At 38.4% G+C, this 15053-nt stretch overlaps 1 protein-coding gene across 1 annotated transcript in view; it reads left to right on the forward strand.

The window, feature by feature from the left end:
• The first annotated feature begins 712 nt into the window (after window positions 1-712).
• rbm20 (RNA binding motif protein 20) overlaps window positions 713-15053 on the forward strand; it is a 59451-nt gene continuing 45110 nt past the window's right edge. The window contains exon 1 of the mRNA XM_042485903.1: window positions 713-834. Within this exon, the coding sequence (XP_042341837.1) occupies window positions 713-834 (122 nt within the window). The remainder of the gene's footprint in view (window positions 835-15053) is intronic.

The raw sequence follows: 15053 nt of genomic DNA on the forward strand, positions 1-15053 counted from the left end.
TCCAATGATTCAGCAGCTAAATTGATCCCGACACCTACTGAGTGACTGATTGCATTCCCAGATCCCCAGTGCATCCCTTCATTGGCCAGACTATGCGATGGTGCGTGCGTCTGTGGGTGTGTGTTTGTGTGACACTGTAGAGGTGATAATCAGTTGTGGCAGGAGGGACTTTCTTGTCCCTGTTGTTGTGCCGCGTGGAGCTGCCCCGGGCAGGGACTCCCAGTTGGTCCCTTTCAACTCACCCCCCTTCTGCCGTCCCCTGAGCCCACCTCTTCTGTTATTCCCTCTTAAACTTCACTCAGTCAAGCTCCTGATTTTCTTTGAAGAGGCTCTGATCTGATTTCCCCATCTTTAGACACTTGAGAGATGAAGGGAAAAGCTTGTAAGTTTACATTGCATAGTGTATAGGGAAAGAGAGTTGGAGAGAAGGGGCTAAAGAGCGCTTTGCTGCCTTTGCTGCTGTCGATCAGGAGTAGCTGTGTGGTAGAGCCCCTGCTGAAGTTCTCAGCAGCCACTGTTCTTCCTGCTGGCCTTTCTGTCATCTGTCCATGCACTAAGGGGAGAGAAAAACAGAGCAGGCTGGAGAGGGTTGACTCATCAGGATTTGCTGTCTTTGGACTGAGCTAGTTATTTTTGAGGGGGGTGGGGGGGGGGGGGGTTAGGAGGCTAAGGGGGTTAAAGCTGCAGGTGGTGCTAGGGAGTTTGTTTTGCCATGCAGCAAGCTGGGAATCGGACAAGTAGCACTGAGAGTGTCCAGAGAGGCCATACAAAAATGCTGGGAAAAGGACAAAGTGGTGGATACCCCCCCGAGACAACCAGCGAACTCTTGCAGAGGTAAGAGAAAGTTACGACCACTGCAAACTTAGAAGGTGTGTACAGTATAAGCACATGGCTGGTGCTCACATGGCTGTATGAAAAATTCATTAGTTCCACAGGGATTTGGGTGGTGGCATTCATGAGTACACTGTAAAGTAGCTGTGCTGGTGGGAAGTAGTTCTCGGAGATAAATTATGTATGTGCTGGAATGTTCGCTCACAACAAATCTCCTGCTGTGCGTCTGGTGTGAATTATATGACTATAAAACTATAATTCAAAACTAAGTATACATACATTTTCTATGGACTATAATTTATTTTGTTATGAATTAAATGTACAGGTGTTTGTGAATAAGCAAAACCCGATTTGAGTACTCCTCCATTCAGGCGAGAGACAATTATTGCAGTGATTTCTTAAAATACTCGAAGTGTACTAAATCTTTGCAACTAACAGATGTTGCACAATTAAGAAGTTGAAGTACTTGAAAATTGTGAGTAGGTTTTAACAAACAGAAAATATCAAAATAGGCTATAAATCATGGTCGTCGCTTTACAAATAAGATTTGCAGCAGTTTGCAAACTTGAATATTATCCCACCTTTTTATCACTATTGTAACAAATGTGTCAATTAAGAGAAATAAAAAGTTATTCCCATGACTATATTTTAAAAGCTCTATAAATACAAAAATGTTGCATTTACAGATTTTTTTGAACATAAGGATTTGACAGTGTTTGTGTATTAAATTTAATTAAATGCTTGCTGCTATCTTATCTATCTTAAAATCTACTTATAAGGGAAGAAATGGTATTTTCTCAATACACGTACATAAATGTATCTTTATAGCTTAGTTAAACACAGGAAACCCTATAAAAGAATGTGATTATCAGTACAAACCTTTTTGTTAGTTAAATTAAAATGATTATACATGATAAGTTTGACACTGCTTATTGCATAAATTAAACTACTAAATTTATGCAGAACATACCGTATCTTGTCTTTAAGACTTTTAGAATTTGGTGAACATTTCAAACGTGTTGATTTGGACTTGGTAAATTACGACGTAATGTCTCTAAAACAAAAATGCATCTGTTGAAGTCATTTAAGTCAGGCCTCTTTGCTGTGAAAACATGTCAAGGTCCTAAATTCAGTCTGTCAGCTTTGCTGTGAAGCGGTATCTCAGCACTGGCTGACGTTCTCGCAGCTCATCCGCAATCCATGAAAAAAATGTGCTGTGCAGCTTTGTGCATTAAGTCAGGACTGAATAGCTCTTTTTGAAAAAGAAAAAAAGTTGTCATCCACATTAGCATACAGTGATGGGGACAAGCATGTTTTTGCCTCAAAGATTGAATATCACATTGTCAGCATTTAAGGCAGTTTAGTCCCTTAAAGCCTTACTGCGTGGTATAGTCACCATGGTGGACGCAGATACTACTGGAATTGGATTTAGCAGCCAGATATTTGTCATGGAACCAGGAGTAATGATGAATAAGAGCAGATTGTGAGTGTGTATATTATGTGAATGTGATGTTATGGCAACATTTAACTAGATTACTTGCTAAGCTACAAAGTAAAAGTATACAGCGGCCCATACATGGTTTTTCAGTCTGCTGCTTATTTTAGATCATCAACTAATTAAGGATGTCCTGTCGCACGTGATATCCAGCTGGGTTTTCTACGATTTTGTGTTATCCAGTCAGATATATTTTTGTGAAATGGTCTGTTAACACAGAACTCTGTAGAATTATACACACAGGTTAAATGTTAATGGTTTTATAATAGCAGATGCTGTCTGTTTCCACTCCACATTGTGCTGTTCCACTATTGCATACACTGCAATTAATACAGCAACACTCAATTTAATTGATTAGCTTTTGTTTGCAAATACTGAAGAATTCTACCAATATAGTTAAATAAAATCAAGTTAGTTTTATTTATATAAACCAATATCACAAATTTCATATTTGCATGAAGATTTTGCCAATACATATTAGTCATTAATCAGATTGGATAATCTCAAATTCCAGAATTAAAAGATTACAATTGTAGCAAGGCTTAATGTAAAGAAAGCACACAAGTTAATGATCTTACTATGTAAAAAAGCACGCTTTTATAATAGCTAGAATACACACTTAACATTGCGTTTTTAAAAAAAAAAAAAAAAAATTTAAAATTAACTTTTCAATCCTTTTTCAAATGCCGAATTACCCAGGTGAAAATGCAGGTTATATAAAGCCAGGTTAAAAAATAAAACCCAAATGTGACTTATTTAACTGAAATGATCTTAAAAAAGGCAATCTATGTATCTTTCATATAGAATGATGCATTGGCCGTTGCTTGAGCATGTCTGTATAAAAGCTTTGCTGGCTTTCTGGGACCGAGCATGAAACACTGTGTGATGTCTGCGGTTGATACCAGACAAAAAGCACAAACATACATAGTTGTGTTGTCACAAGTCAATCCACTGGCCTTAATATGTTGCTCCCGTGAAAGCAAGATCTAAAAACCAGTCAGCGACAAATGGTACGATGAATAATGATGGGACTGAAAGATCTGAGTGACAAGAGTTATAGTCTTGTTTTTCTTTTGGTTTGGTGATGAGTACTCTGTGATGATTTGCAGGCAAAGAGATTAGGTATTGTCTCATCATTTTCACATTAGCACTCATCCCTTCCCTGTTTTTCCTATTTCACTTTCCTCATCTTACCGCCCTGTCCCACCTGCTGGCTCTATATCACTCTGGCAGCATGTCACAGAGGGGAAAGTTGTCTAAACAAATTGTACCTTGTACCACAGTCCTTGCAGCTCTTCATTTAGCACATTGACGTGTGAAAATGCCACAGGAAAGGTAAATCCCTCTCAGTTGTGCTTTTCTGTCATTTATTTTGCTTTATTGGGGGTCACACTTTGTGTTTATGGGGTTGAGCTTTTTCTCGTGCCGCGGCTACATTTCAGGGCACAACCTGAAAGTACCAAATGTTATATTGCTGCTCCGACGTTCAAGATGGTAAAAAGAGCCGTTTTCTGTCAAGCACTTTAAAAAAATACTTCAGATGTGTTGCCTTTCATTTTTGTGGCTGGTTGTAAAAACTGCTAGACACTCCTATGTTGTAGACCAATTTCAACAGCATTAGAACAGATGGTAAAGCCCGTACAAAAAAAAGAAAAAGAACATTTCTAAATTTTTAACCCCACCTCTCTTATTTATTTTTAAATCCATTCTAATCTACATACCCACAGCTGATTGAAAACAGTGGTGGCATTGTCACTGAATTCATGCTAAAAAGTCATTTTTTTGTGCAGTTATTTTGTTCTACAATCATAATATTTGTCAGCTGAATCTTGTACCTTTAGGTTTGTTATCATCAAAGAGATTTTTTTTCTGCGTGGAGCAGGTGGTGTGGTTTTACGTGGGTTTGTTCATTGTTGTTTTGTTGTTCTGTAATTGATCTGTGATCTATCCATCTGGCCATCTATCTCTGATCTGTCTGACTCACTGTGTATGTGGTAATTTATTACAAAATATAAGAACAAATCCTTACAGGTAACCTCACTGGTGAAGTGGAAGTTTCAGTCTTATCCCACTGAAGGTAATTAACAAGAGCTAATTGGGTGAGCTTTCCCACACCTCATGTGGGTCTGCCCAAATGGCTGTCTGGACTTAGATGTGGTGACTGATTGGGGAGCTGGCTTTACAGCTCTGTGACATTGCGGGACTCCTTTGAAATCCATGGAAGTTGTTTGAACAAGGCTAAGCAAAATGCTAAGCAAATGCAATATATCGGTTGTTCACAGACACTTACAACAGCAAGATTTTTTATGAGAACTGGGCTGAAAAATCATTAGGTGGATGTTTTTGATATTAACAATGTCTTGACTGCCCCATGGACTACATGCTCTCTTCTTCAGCAACAGTTGTTATCAGTACAGTTAACCACAGAAACAGCTGATTGGTTTAGTCATGGCCTTACTTGCAGGTGCGAAAAGTTGTCTTTCCCTTTCCCTATGGATTTGTATATTTATTGTGTCACCTCCTGTAGTCTACTACCATCTCCCTCCCCCATCACCAGCACCTTAAGCATGTGTTCATTGCTGTGTTGACACGTGGCAGCAACTGTGGCTAATCTTGATGTTAAATGGCTGACAGTTGCATGGCACCGGGCAAGGACCTCTGAGACCTCATAGTTACCAGGGCCGTGCTGGCGTCCTCTCTTGTGGTGACATAAATCAAGTCCAGGTGCAAGCCTAATGATACCATCCATGATTTCAGCCTAAATCACAGCTTGAGAAGAAGAATGTCCCATTCCCTCCAATTAAGACAGAGTGAACTTGTGGCATGAACATGAACCTCTCTGTCTTTAAAAGTCACAGTGAAGAAAGCTTAACAGTGTAACGCAGCTCTCTAACACGCTGTAGTGGTATATTTGCAGAGGGTTGCACTTCTGATTTTGATGATATCTCGCTCTTGTATCTATTGTGCTTAATTTGTTCCATACCATGATTCAATTGTCAAAACTAATAATTGCATTTTTGCATACAGTATGTAGTATGTTTCTAAAAAAAAAACAAAAAACACCATCATACCCAAGATTTGTGAAGATACCCCTCAAATGGTGAGAGAAAAAACAAGAGAAGGTTAACTTTTAAATAGATATCCTGGTTACTGCAGCTTTAAAGGTATTTTAGGCAATATTCAGAGCATTAATAATATATAATATGGCAGCAAACAACTTTTTGCTTTGTAAAGAATAGTTACAGTACAGGAGTACAGGTGTCAGACCAGAATGAAATCACGCTGCCTCTGTGTGTGTATTAATCTGACATCTTTGTGGGCTGTTGTGGTAAACTGGCCCGGTTGTATGTACAGTACATGTTAATGCATGTGTGCATCCCACCGTCTATCTCATTGCCGCCACTTTGCTCTGCAATCATACAATTGCTGCTAGCCATACACTTTAATGATAACTAGACGGCGGACCTAAAATGGCACATATTTAGTGGAGTTGCTTGCCTGTTGCATACACTGGAGAAGTTTTATAACTTAAGTACGCAGGCCGCTGATTATGCCCAGTAGTGTTCTTCCAGCTCGCCCCACCGGAAAGTTTTCGTCATAGACTGTCTTTACAGATTTTTAAATTGCTTTTCCCAGCTCCGGGAAAGTTTTTGCAAATATAAAACCTCCATGCCTCAAAAAATTTAGAATAGAAAGATTCACAATTGACCTTGTTTGCAGTTGGAGGTGTCCTGCCAATAGTTTTATTGACATCTCTTTTATAATGGTAGTTTACAGGAAAATGCTTTTTGGGTGGTAGGGGATTTTTTTGCTGCAATTCCACAAGTGGCCCATGGGAAAAATTTGCTGCAAGGGGGAGCAACTTTCCTGGTGGCCTGCTGGTAGTGCCCACCCTCCGTCTCCTCCTGGTTAACACTCGCACAGTACAGTTACCATTGTTAAGTGCCATTTGTGGAGTTAACACCATTAGCAGCTAGCTGCTAGCTCAACCACCTCTATGTGGAGAACCGAGTCCCAGCAACTACACTCTGACTTTAGCCCTTTTAAAGTTGCTGTTACTCTTCTGTTTGGATTGTCTGGTTGGTTTTTGGTTGTTTTGCTATATTAATGCATACATCAAATAACAGTTGGAAGTTATTTTTTTTTTACTGTCATACCAACCAACCATGTACATTTATCACCAAATATTAACAAGTACCCTAGATTTTTGTTTGTGGTGCTTATCCTGCAGCATACAGTATTAATATGTCCTTGTGGAAAAGGGTTTACAGGCGTTGAGTTGGTGGACTTAGCAGGACTAAATGTCTGGAACAATGGGAGTGGATGGTGTTCAGGAGGCTTAAACGTCTTTATACACTCTAGTATCAACATTAAAAGATGGCAGTGAGGAAAGTGTGTTGTCAAATATTTCCATGGGTATATATTTACCAGTGAGATTTGCACATAACTTGGACAGGCTGGTGTGGGATGAAACAAGTTAATCCTGAAATCATCACAGTTTTGTGGTTTCATTTGTTGCCACAAATGAAGCTGTAATGTGACTGAAGGGGCAGATGGTCTTCTGATGTGATGCAGGAAAAATGTCACCCTGTACAATATTAATTAAATGAGAAGCCTTGATGTAATGTTTGTAATGTCTATCAGGAAACAAATTAATATTAGCAAGATTATAAGGAGATACAGTTACACCTCAGAATAATACAGTTTTGTCAGTATCGATTGCTTTATTATCTTTCCGTGTGAGCTTTACTTTGGCACTAAGGTCATCTGTCAGTGGAGGTGTGATATTTTCAGGTTATGAGCGTGAACATGTTTTCTTTCTATCTGCTTCTAAACTAAAAAGGGACAGTTATAGCTATGAGGACAAAGACTCAACTGTGACGTTGTGACTTGCTGGAACACCAAGCGAGAGTTGACCTTAGCTCAAACTACAGTAGACAGTCAATCAAGTCCTCAGGGATCAGCTCTTCATCACTACCTTCACAGTCCTTAATGCTTAAATATATGAGCTGGCAGAGTTTAAAGGTCTCGTTGTAAGCACAGTCTAAATTTAAATGGTTGTTCATATGAAACTAATGAAGTGCATGGCCCCTCAGGGAATACTGGGTGCAGGCAGCAAGACTCTTAAAATAAGACAAAGACGACTAATTATTTTATGGGCAAGTTAGCGGAGATATGGTGTGTTTTTACAGAAGGCTCTCCTGTTGATCTAGTCTCAAGCAGTTATTCCTAACTTGGAACTTCCTTTTCCTGCTTCTTTTTATTTTATATTTATTTGTAAAGAGGGTCTTTTTTTATATAGGTAAATCCTATTTCCTTACCTCAAACTAAACACAACAGATCTGTTGCAGTGCGATTTTAAAAATGAATGTATACAAATTTTTAAAAAATGAAGGGCTTTTTGGTGGTTCAGCACAAGGAAGGAGTCTGTTAACTACTGTATGTAGAGGAAAACACTGGCTTTCTCAAAAGTGTTCATCTGAGTTTGTGCCTGTTCTGTTCAGGTACTGTAGGTGCTAGGTAGTGTATGTGGGCTGAGGTGCGGGGGCACTGTGCTTGAATACAGCGTAAATTATTATTTGGTCCTATGAGTCATAAGTGAGTCAGACACTGTTTTAAGATATTGTCAATACTGCCATTGCTGTGCTGTTGTTTTACGTGAGTAGGAGGCCTCTGCTCCCTGCTGTCAATCACATGCTTTTGGTATTTGTTCAAGAGATAGTAAAGGGAGGAGTGAGGATAAAATGTTGCTGCTGCTTAGCTTAGCTTAGCACATATAGTTACTTTTTTTAAACTTCAGATTGTGTGCAAAAGCTAGTATTGACATTATTTGTCACTTTCCAAATCTAACCATCATAAAGAAGTTGCTATACAGCAAATGGTTGCATATAGTTGCTTCATTACTGTATAAGCTGAGTGCCCAATGTTGACTTTTTTACGTTACGTACATGCCAAAAACACGGGACCTTGCTGAGATGACAGTGTTGAATGCTATAAAGAGCACAAGAGCAACCCACTACTTGAGCCTGGAGTCTACGTCACTGTTCAGAGCTAGTTGTTTTTCAAGCAGGGAAGTTTTCTGCTTACAAGGACCTGCTCTGCACCAGCTGGTGGGGCTGGTCAGTGTGGTCAGTGCCGTGCACAGACATTCTGTGGGACTGGTGCTCAAAGGGAAAACGGGCACCCCTTCCACAAATATTTTTGTGCGCACAAAACATCTATGTGTCTGCTCTCACCAGAGGGACTTTTGAGGCCTAAGATAAAGTACATTTGTACACAGTAATGAGCAGGGGTAATGCTTGTCTAGCACACTTATTGGGTGTCTCATGATCTACATTATATGCATCTAGTGGTTGCTACACATACACATTCACTTTCTACATTTATCATTCATTTATAACAGGCAACAACAAAGAAAATAATGCTACATTGTGCACCCTTTAGTGGTCTATAAAATACAGTGACATTCAAAATCAACAAATCTTTACACAGCATGTAAAACGTTGTTCTCTGAATAATAAATAATAAACCTAATATACCCTCCAAACTACAAAGTAAGCCCATGCTCTGTTACAATAATCAAGCTGAGGCTCATTTTTTTCTCCCCCTGTTTCTGTTTTTACATATTCATGTACTAGTTAGCTTCTAAAAAAATCTTTGAATACTCCAAAAGAACAGACACCTGCAGCAGCTGCAGCTTCACACTCTTCCTCTCCTCCTCTACGCTCTTTGCGCACGGCATGTTCGTGCTGTACTAGCACATTACGGTAGTCTAATTTTGTTTAAACATAATTTTGCTTCAGTATAGGAACCTTGGAGTAGGAGATATAAAAAATATTTCTGTTTTAGTTTTGGTGAGTAAAGATATTTGGAGATAGGAAAGCAATTTATGTCCGTACCCACTCGAATCAGGCAGTTGGTGATCTGGTCAGAGGCCAAAAGGTCAGGAGCCTGAGAACCACCTGGGGTCTGTCTGTGCACAGGCCTTAGTGTGTTCACAAATTTCGTTCCCACAGGGGGGTTGTATGGACATGTGCAGATGACAAAATGAAAGTCACTTGGCTGTGCTTGAACCCCCATACCTACATGGATGTGGAAAGTATGATTTAGGCTTTAGCGCCTTAAATCTGCAGACTGACAGATAAACTAGAATTTAGATGCCTTTTTAATAGCTCTCGTCATGCAGCAGTACATAATGCTATGAAAAGAGCCTTTACAGCAAAAATGTTTTCTTAGTTTGATTGTGGAGGGATAAAATTAATGATCTTATATCATCCTGTGTTGAAGTTAACGGAAATGTAGACTCAGCCTGACATTCAAAAGACTTTTAACTTGAACTTTAACAGCAATGACTCGTGACTACACTTAGACTTGAGCCTGTTGACTTGAATACTCAATATGTTACCCCGAGGCCAAAGATTTAAAAGTGTCATTTAAAAAGTTTGCCACAAATTAATTCATTTCCCTTCATTTTCTTTTTATGCCAATCATTTCTGGCAAGTAGAAACTTTGTTCCACAGATGATCAAGTTTGTTTGTACCGATCTTACAGCGTCCAATCAAGTTGTGTTTGAGAACCACAAAGAACTCATGTTTTTGTAATAAATGTCAGTTGGTAAAAATTATACCAAACATAATTTCATTCATGTACAAAAACTATGTGTCCACAACAACTTCCAACAAGCTTGTTTTTTTAACAAATACATTTTAAATATAAAAAAAACATTTAATGGCTTTTGTAAATTTAATACATTATTACTCTGTTGTTAAAATGGCGTTGCATTCAATAGAGAGCATTATGACTTTTTTTAGGACTCAGAGTTTAAGATTTTGGACTTGAGTGCAGAGACTTTGTCCCACACTCCGGGAGAGAATATGTTTCAGTCATGTGTCAGTCTCTAGGTGTGTATTTGAAAGGCAGTCGATGATTGGCCAGTTTGACCCGGAAGCCAATAAGATGCTATTTGATAAAAGACAGTTTGGGAAAGACTATTATTATAGATAATAGGTCAGTATTTTTGTTATTATACTGTGTTCAGACCTTAAAGAATTATACAGCATGTCTTTGTTTTTTTTTTTTGTTTTTTTTTTTATATTTATGTTGCACCAACCCACCAGAACAAATTCCTCGTATTGTGTTAACTATACCTGGCAATAAATCTTTTTCTGATTCTGATTCTGATTCTGAATGTCAGCCATCAGTGCAAGGTCATGACTCATTACACACAGCTCACTGAACTGCCCTTACAAGTTTGGAGAATGTACAGAAAGCCTTCTGGCCTCCAGGTTTAACAGTAGGAGAGTAGGGGTGTCTCAGTGACACATGCAGCCACTCTGCTCCGCTCCGTTAGGCCGGCACCAACAGCTGAGGCCAGGAGAGATTGTAGCACGTGTGCTCACCCCAAAGGCATTTTGCTTTTGTCCTCACGGTGACAGGGCCAGAACACAGGAAATCAAATTCACGGTAATCTGACACACAAAGGTGCAGCACGCTCTCACACACACACACACACACACACACACACACACACACACACACACAGCACACATAAAATGACAGACTGACTGAGTTGTCTGAAAGATTTGTTTCCATCCATTTAAGCTCTGTACAAACATTAAGTTTTAAAGTTTACATAGACAATCCACAGTAGTGAGTAATTAATGGCTCACATTCCTACTGCTAGTTTGGGTTTGGGGCACATCTTACAAAAGTTTGAGGGACACCTTACAAAAAAGAAGTGTGTGTCCATATTGTGACTGTCTTCTGACCCCAGGATCGTTTCCATATGTAATTTGTGGGTTTGCCAACACTGTCTATTCCTTCATGCTTCCATGAATCATCTGCTCTGAGGGAACAGAGCGTCACTTTTAAACAAATCATTGAAACTATTTTTTAACAAAAGAGATTTTACAAACAGAATCTTGTCTCAAAATGATCTAACCGCAAAACTAGCTGTTACGAAAGTAGAGAGGGGTTTGGAAATGGACAGCTACTTGACGCCGGACAGCGAGACTTGTGTCTACTGGCTGCTCTGATGCTCTAAACTGTGGTGCTGAATTCCTAAGACGACCAGAAGACACACTTTTATCTTCTCTGACTGTGTGGAAATCTGTTTTCACATCACAGATGATGAACAAAGGAATTAAAACGTGGGTTTTACAGGTAAAACGTGAGACTAATGTCAGTGTATGTAGGAGGTTTAATGTGGGGCAGCTGTTCTGCAGGTGGACTGCACTTACTAACTAGATAGGGAAGTGAATAATAATATTTTTCATATTTATAGGTATGGCATATCTCAGAAAAAAACATCAGTAATAATGCTGAGTGTTTATAAAAACAAAATAACTAGATTAGAAAAGACATAAACCAGTAAACAAACAGCACACCAAAGACAATGCATTTTGTTTGTGGGTTTATTTTTATGTTTAATCATGTTGGTGCTGTGTATGCATTGTGTCCGCTCTTACAAAAAATACTACAGAATTGATATTATTAATTTGTATAGAATTACCACAAAAAAAAAAAAACTATTAGTAGTCTGTGTTTTTTTGGAACATATATAGCAATAGTATTGCAATTGCAGTTATAATATAGTGTTTGTCTAATACCACTAAAGTGTTTCCTGTAGTATTTCTATGGTTTTCTGGGCATGATAGGAAATTATTATAGTTATACTATTAAGATTTTTATGGAATCACTATAGTGTCCATTTTTTTTTCAACACTATATAGAAAATTACCATAGCAATACTATAAAGTTGATGATAGTAAAATTATAGTAATATCAAAGTGTTTATATGGTGTCACTTTTATTGTTTTACCACTCTTAACCCAGATTGAGGTCAGCAACACATTATTTTAAAGCATTTAGGAAACACTGTAATATTACCGTAAATATTTAATATTTCAGAAACACCAAAAAAAAGCGACTGTACTGTACATCATCATCATCATAGTATTACTGTGGGAATTTTCTGTAATGCATTTAAAAACACAATAACTAAAACACTGTAATATACTATAGTGATGCTGTTTAAAATAAAATAAAAATACTAGATACAGATCTAGATACATAGAAATACTGAAATGTTATTGGGCTACTAAAGCTAATTTAACAACACTTTATATTAAGAAAAAAACTATTGTTCTATCATAACTGGTGAAAATGTTTTGTAACGGTGCGTTTGCTGCGTGTGTATTGCCTAGTGTATGTCTGTGGTGTGTGTGCATACTAGTGTGTGTTTGTGGGCACATATGCTCATAGAGGCAACACACTGTAAACTAATCTGGCACAAACTATTACTAACAATGAATTTGTATTAGCACATGGTAATAATCTCTGTAAAAACAGTCCCGTCTCATCACGGTAAAGACAGGGCTCAAGAATTTATGGCATGGCTGGAGACAGACGGACCGAAAACAGATACAAGACACATGACGCCAGGAGTAGATTCAGTTGCTTATAATTTAAGGATTTACTTTAATTTTGTGCTTAAGAACGGAAATTGGTTGGTTACATAAATCAAAAAGAATTAGAGCTTGAATTCTGTCACTGTCAGGGTGAGATGAGCGAGAGTGGCCCCAACGCCATCGGCAGGGCTGGCTATGTATAGGTCCCTAATAGCAGAGATGCCAGGCTCAGTCTCTCGGCCCTGAAGAGAGGGAATAGCAGGCAGGCAGAAGGGAAGCGTGGGGTGATAATTACCTCACTGTAATTGTTCATAATCACTAGATAAATGATCAGTTAGTGAAATATGATACATCTATCCTGACATCAATAGTTAGGGAGTGGCAGTGCTTTAGACCATGGAGATGTTTATGTGTTTGTTAGGCCACAAAGCTTTTAATTATCTCCCCATAGGGAAAAAGTCAGCTGGTTAATATGATGTCAAGCCAAACTCATAACTTTGTCAAGTGTTAAGATGTTTGATGTTGTGACAGTATGAAGCACTGTGTGCTAAGAACTTGGACGCAATTCCGTGACAAGGCAGCGAGCCTCCCACTCACGCTGAATTATGTGTGTGTATCATGCATCTGTTAGTTGCATGATACACACCCAGGAGTGCGACAAAGGGAATCTTCCTTCAGGTTGTGGGTTGTTTTTGGCCTTAGGTATGCAAGTCATGTGTTTGTTGTAGGCTGGCTTTTAAATCAAAGGAATATGTGACCCAAGGGTGAAGGTGATAAAACACTGGTATTTGACCGGAGTAGTATAATTTGGCCACAGGGTTAACAGTTTTATCCCCAGCAATTTGGCAACTTCTTAAAAGACAGTTTTGGCAATCTCATAAAGGTCACCAAGCCATATTTTTATCGATCCACTATCAAATCACTGTCATAGATAGATTCTGAAATATTTAACAATTCAATGAAATGTTATCTAAGCCCCTTTCGACCAGGTCCATTTCATCCATCCGAATTTGGGATTCTTAATGTCATTATATGGATACTTGTTCCACCACCTGGAGATTAATTTTTTTGTACCCACAGTTAGATTTGTTTTGCAATAGACAGCCAAGGCATCCAAACATGTCAGAAATCAACACCGACAGTAGACAGATATGATACAAGGCTCCAATATTTAAACCAATAAAATACAATAAATAAATGTTGCTTCTGGAACATCTGTGCAATGTTGCTACGACTTGTTCATCTGAGCGATGGCTGCCTAAACAAAGCTGCTCTTGTACCCTTAGTTTTCTTACGCAGTCAATGAATATTACATACATTGAAATGCATGGTTATTGGCCAGTTTAGTTGTTATATATCAGCATATCACATATTGGCAGAAAATCCAATAATGTGCATCCCAACTTTTGGCACGGTTTCTGGTAGTCTACCATTTTGCCATTTTCAGTCTGCAAAATTCAATGTGAAGAATGCAACATTGGACTCAGTAGAGTCTGGCATTTTTAGAAGTAGGTATGTGAGGAACAGGTGTCTCACATGCGCACACACGCACTGTGTACTCAGGAGTTCATACAGAGAAAGAGACAGAAACTTGGACAGATTGTTTTATTATTTTAGTATTTTTTAAAATTTTTATTACTTTACAGTTTTATTGATATTTGAATTAATTTGACACAGAATTTGATTTGGATTTTAGGTTATCTATCAATTTAGCTGATGTCTGACTGAGGTTTTCCATTAAGTACAATTGTTACTATTAAAAGTAGTTTTCATTATATAAGAATCTCCTCACTGTTTTCAGTATCTGTCTTGCATGTGCAAAGCATTGGCAAACTGATTTGTTTGTTGTTTGGGTCTTAAAGCAACATTTGCAGGCTCTAAAACAAGCTTTTACGTGTTACGTCTTGCTTGTTTGACAGAGATTTGTGGGTTTGAGGCCGGCAGTTTTCCACAAGAACATAAATGTTGTTTTCAATCGAAGGGATGCCTTTACCAGGGTTAATCTAATTCTGATCTAACTAACCACTTCTGTGTTTTCACCAAATTTTTACACTCTATGTATGAGACTCTCATAAACATGTAAAAGGCTCATCAGCTCTGTTCACCCTTCTCTAAGCTTTTGACCATATGTGGCAATGAGCGGCAGCTTGAAAAAGCCCTGTAATTTGGAGTGGTATTAATATAGAGTTTGAAATGTGATAGGGTTGGCTTTTTGACCCATTCCGATTTGTTTTTTTACTACTTCAGAGGCGAAAGGGAAAGCCGAGTTGAGGCAGTAGATGGACGAGACCACTCTGTCTAATACATTCAGAAAAATG

The sequence above is a fragment of the Plectropomus leopardus genome, chromosome 4, assembly GCF_008729295.1.
Source record: "Plectropomus leopardus isolate mb chromosome 4, YSFRI_Pleo_2.0, whole genome shotgun sequence".
NCBI classification, from domain to species: domain Eukaryota; kingdom Metazoa; phylum Chordata; class Actinopteri; order Perciformes; family Serranidae; genus Plectropomus; species Plectropomus leopardus.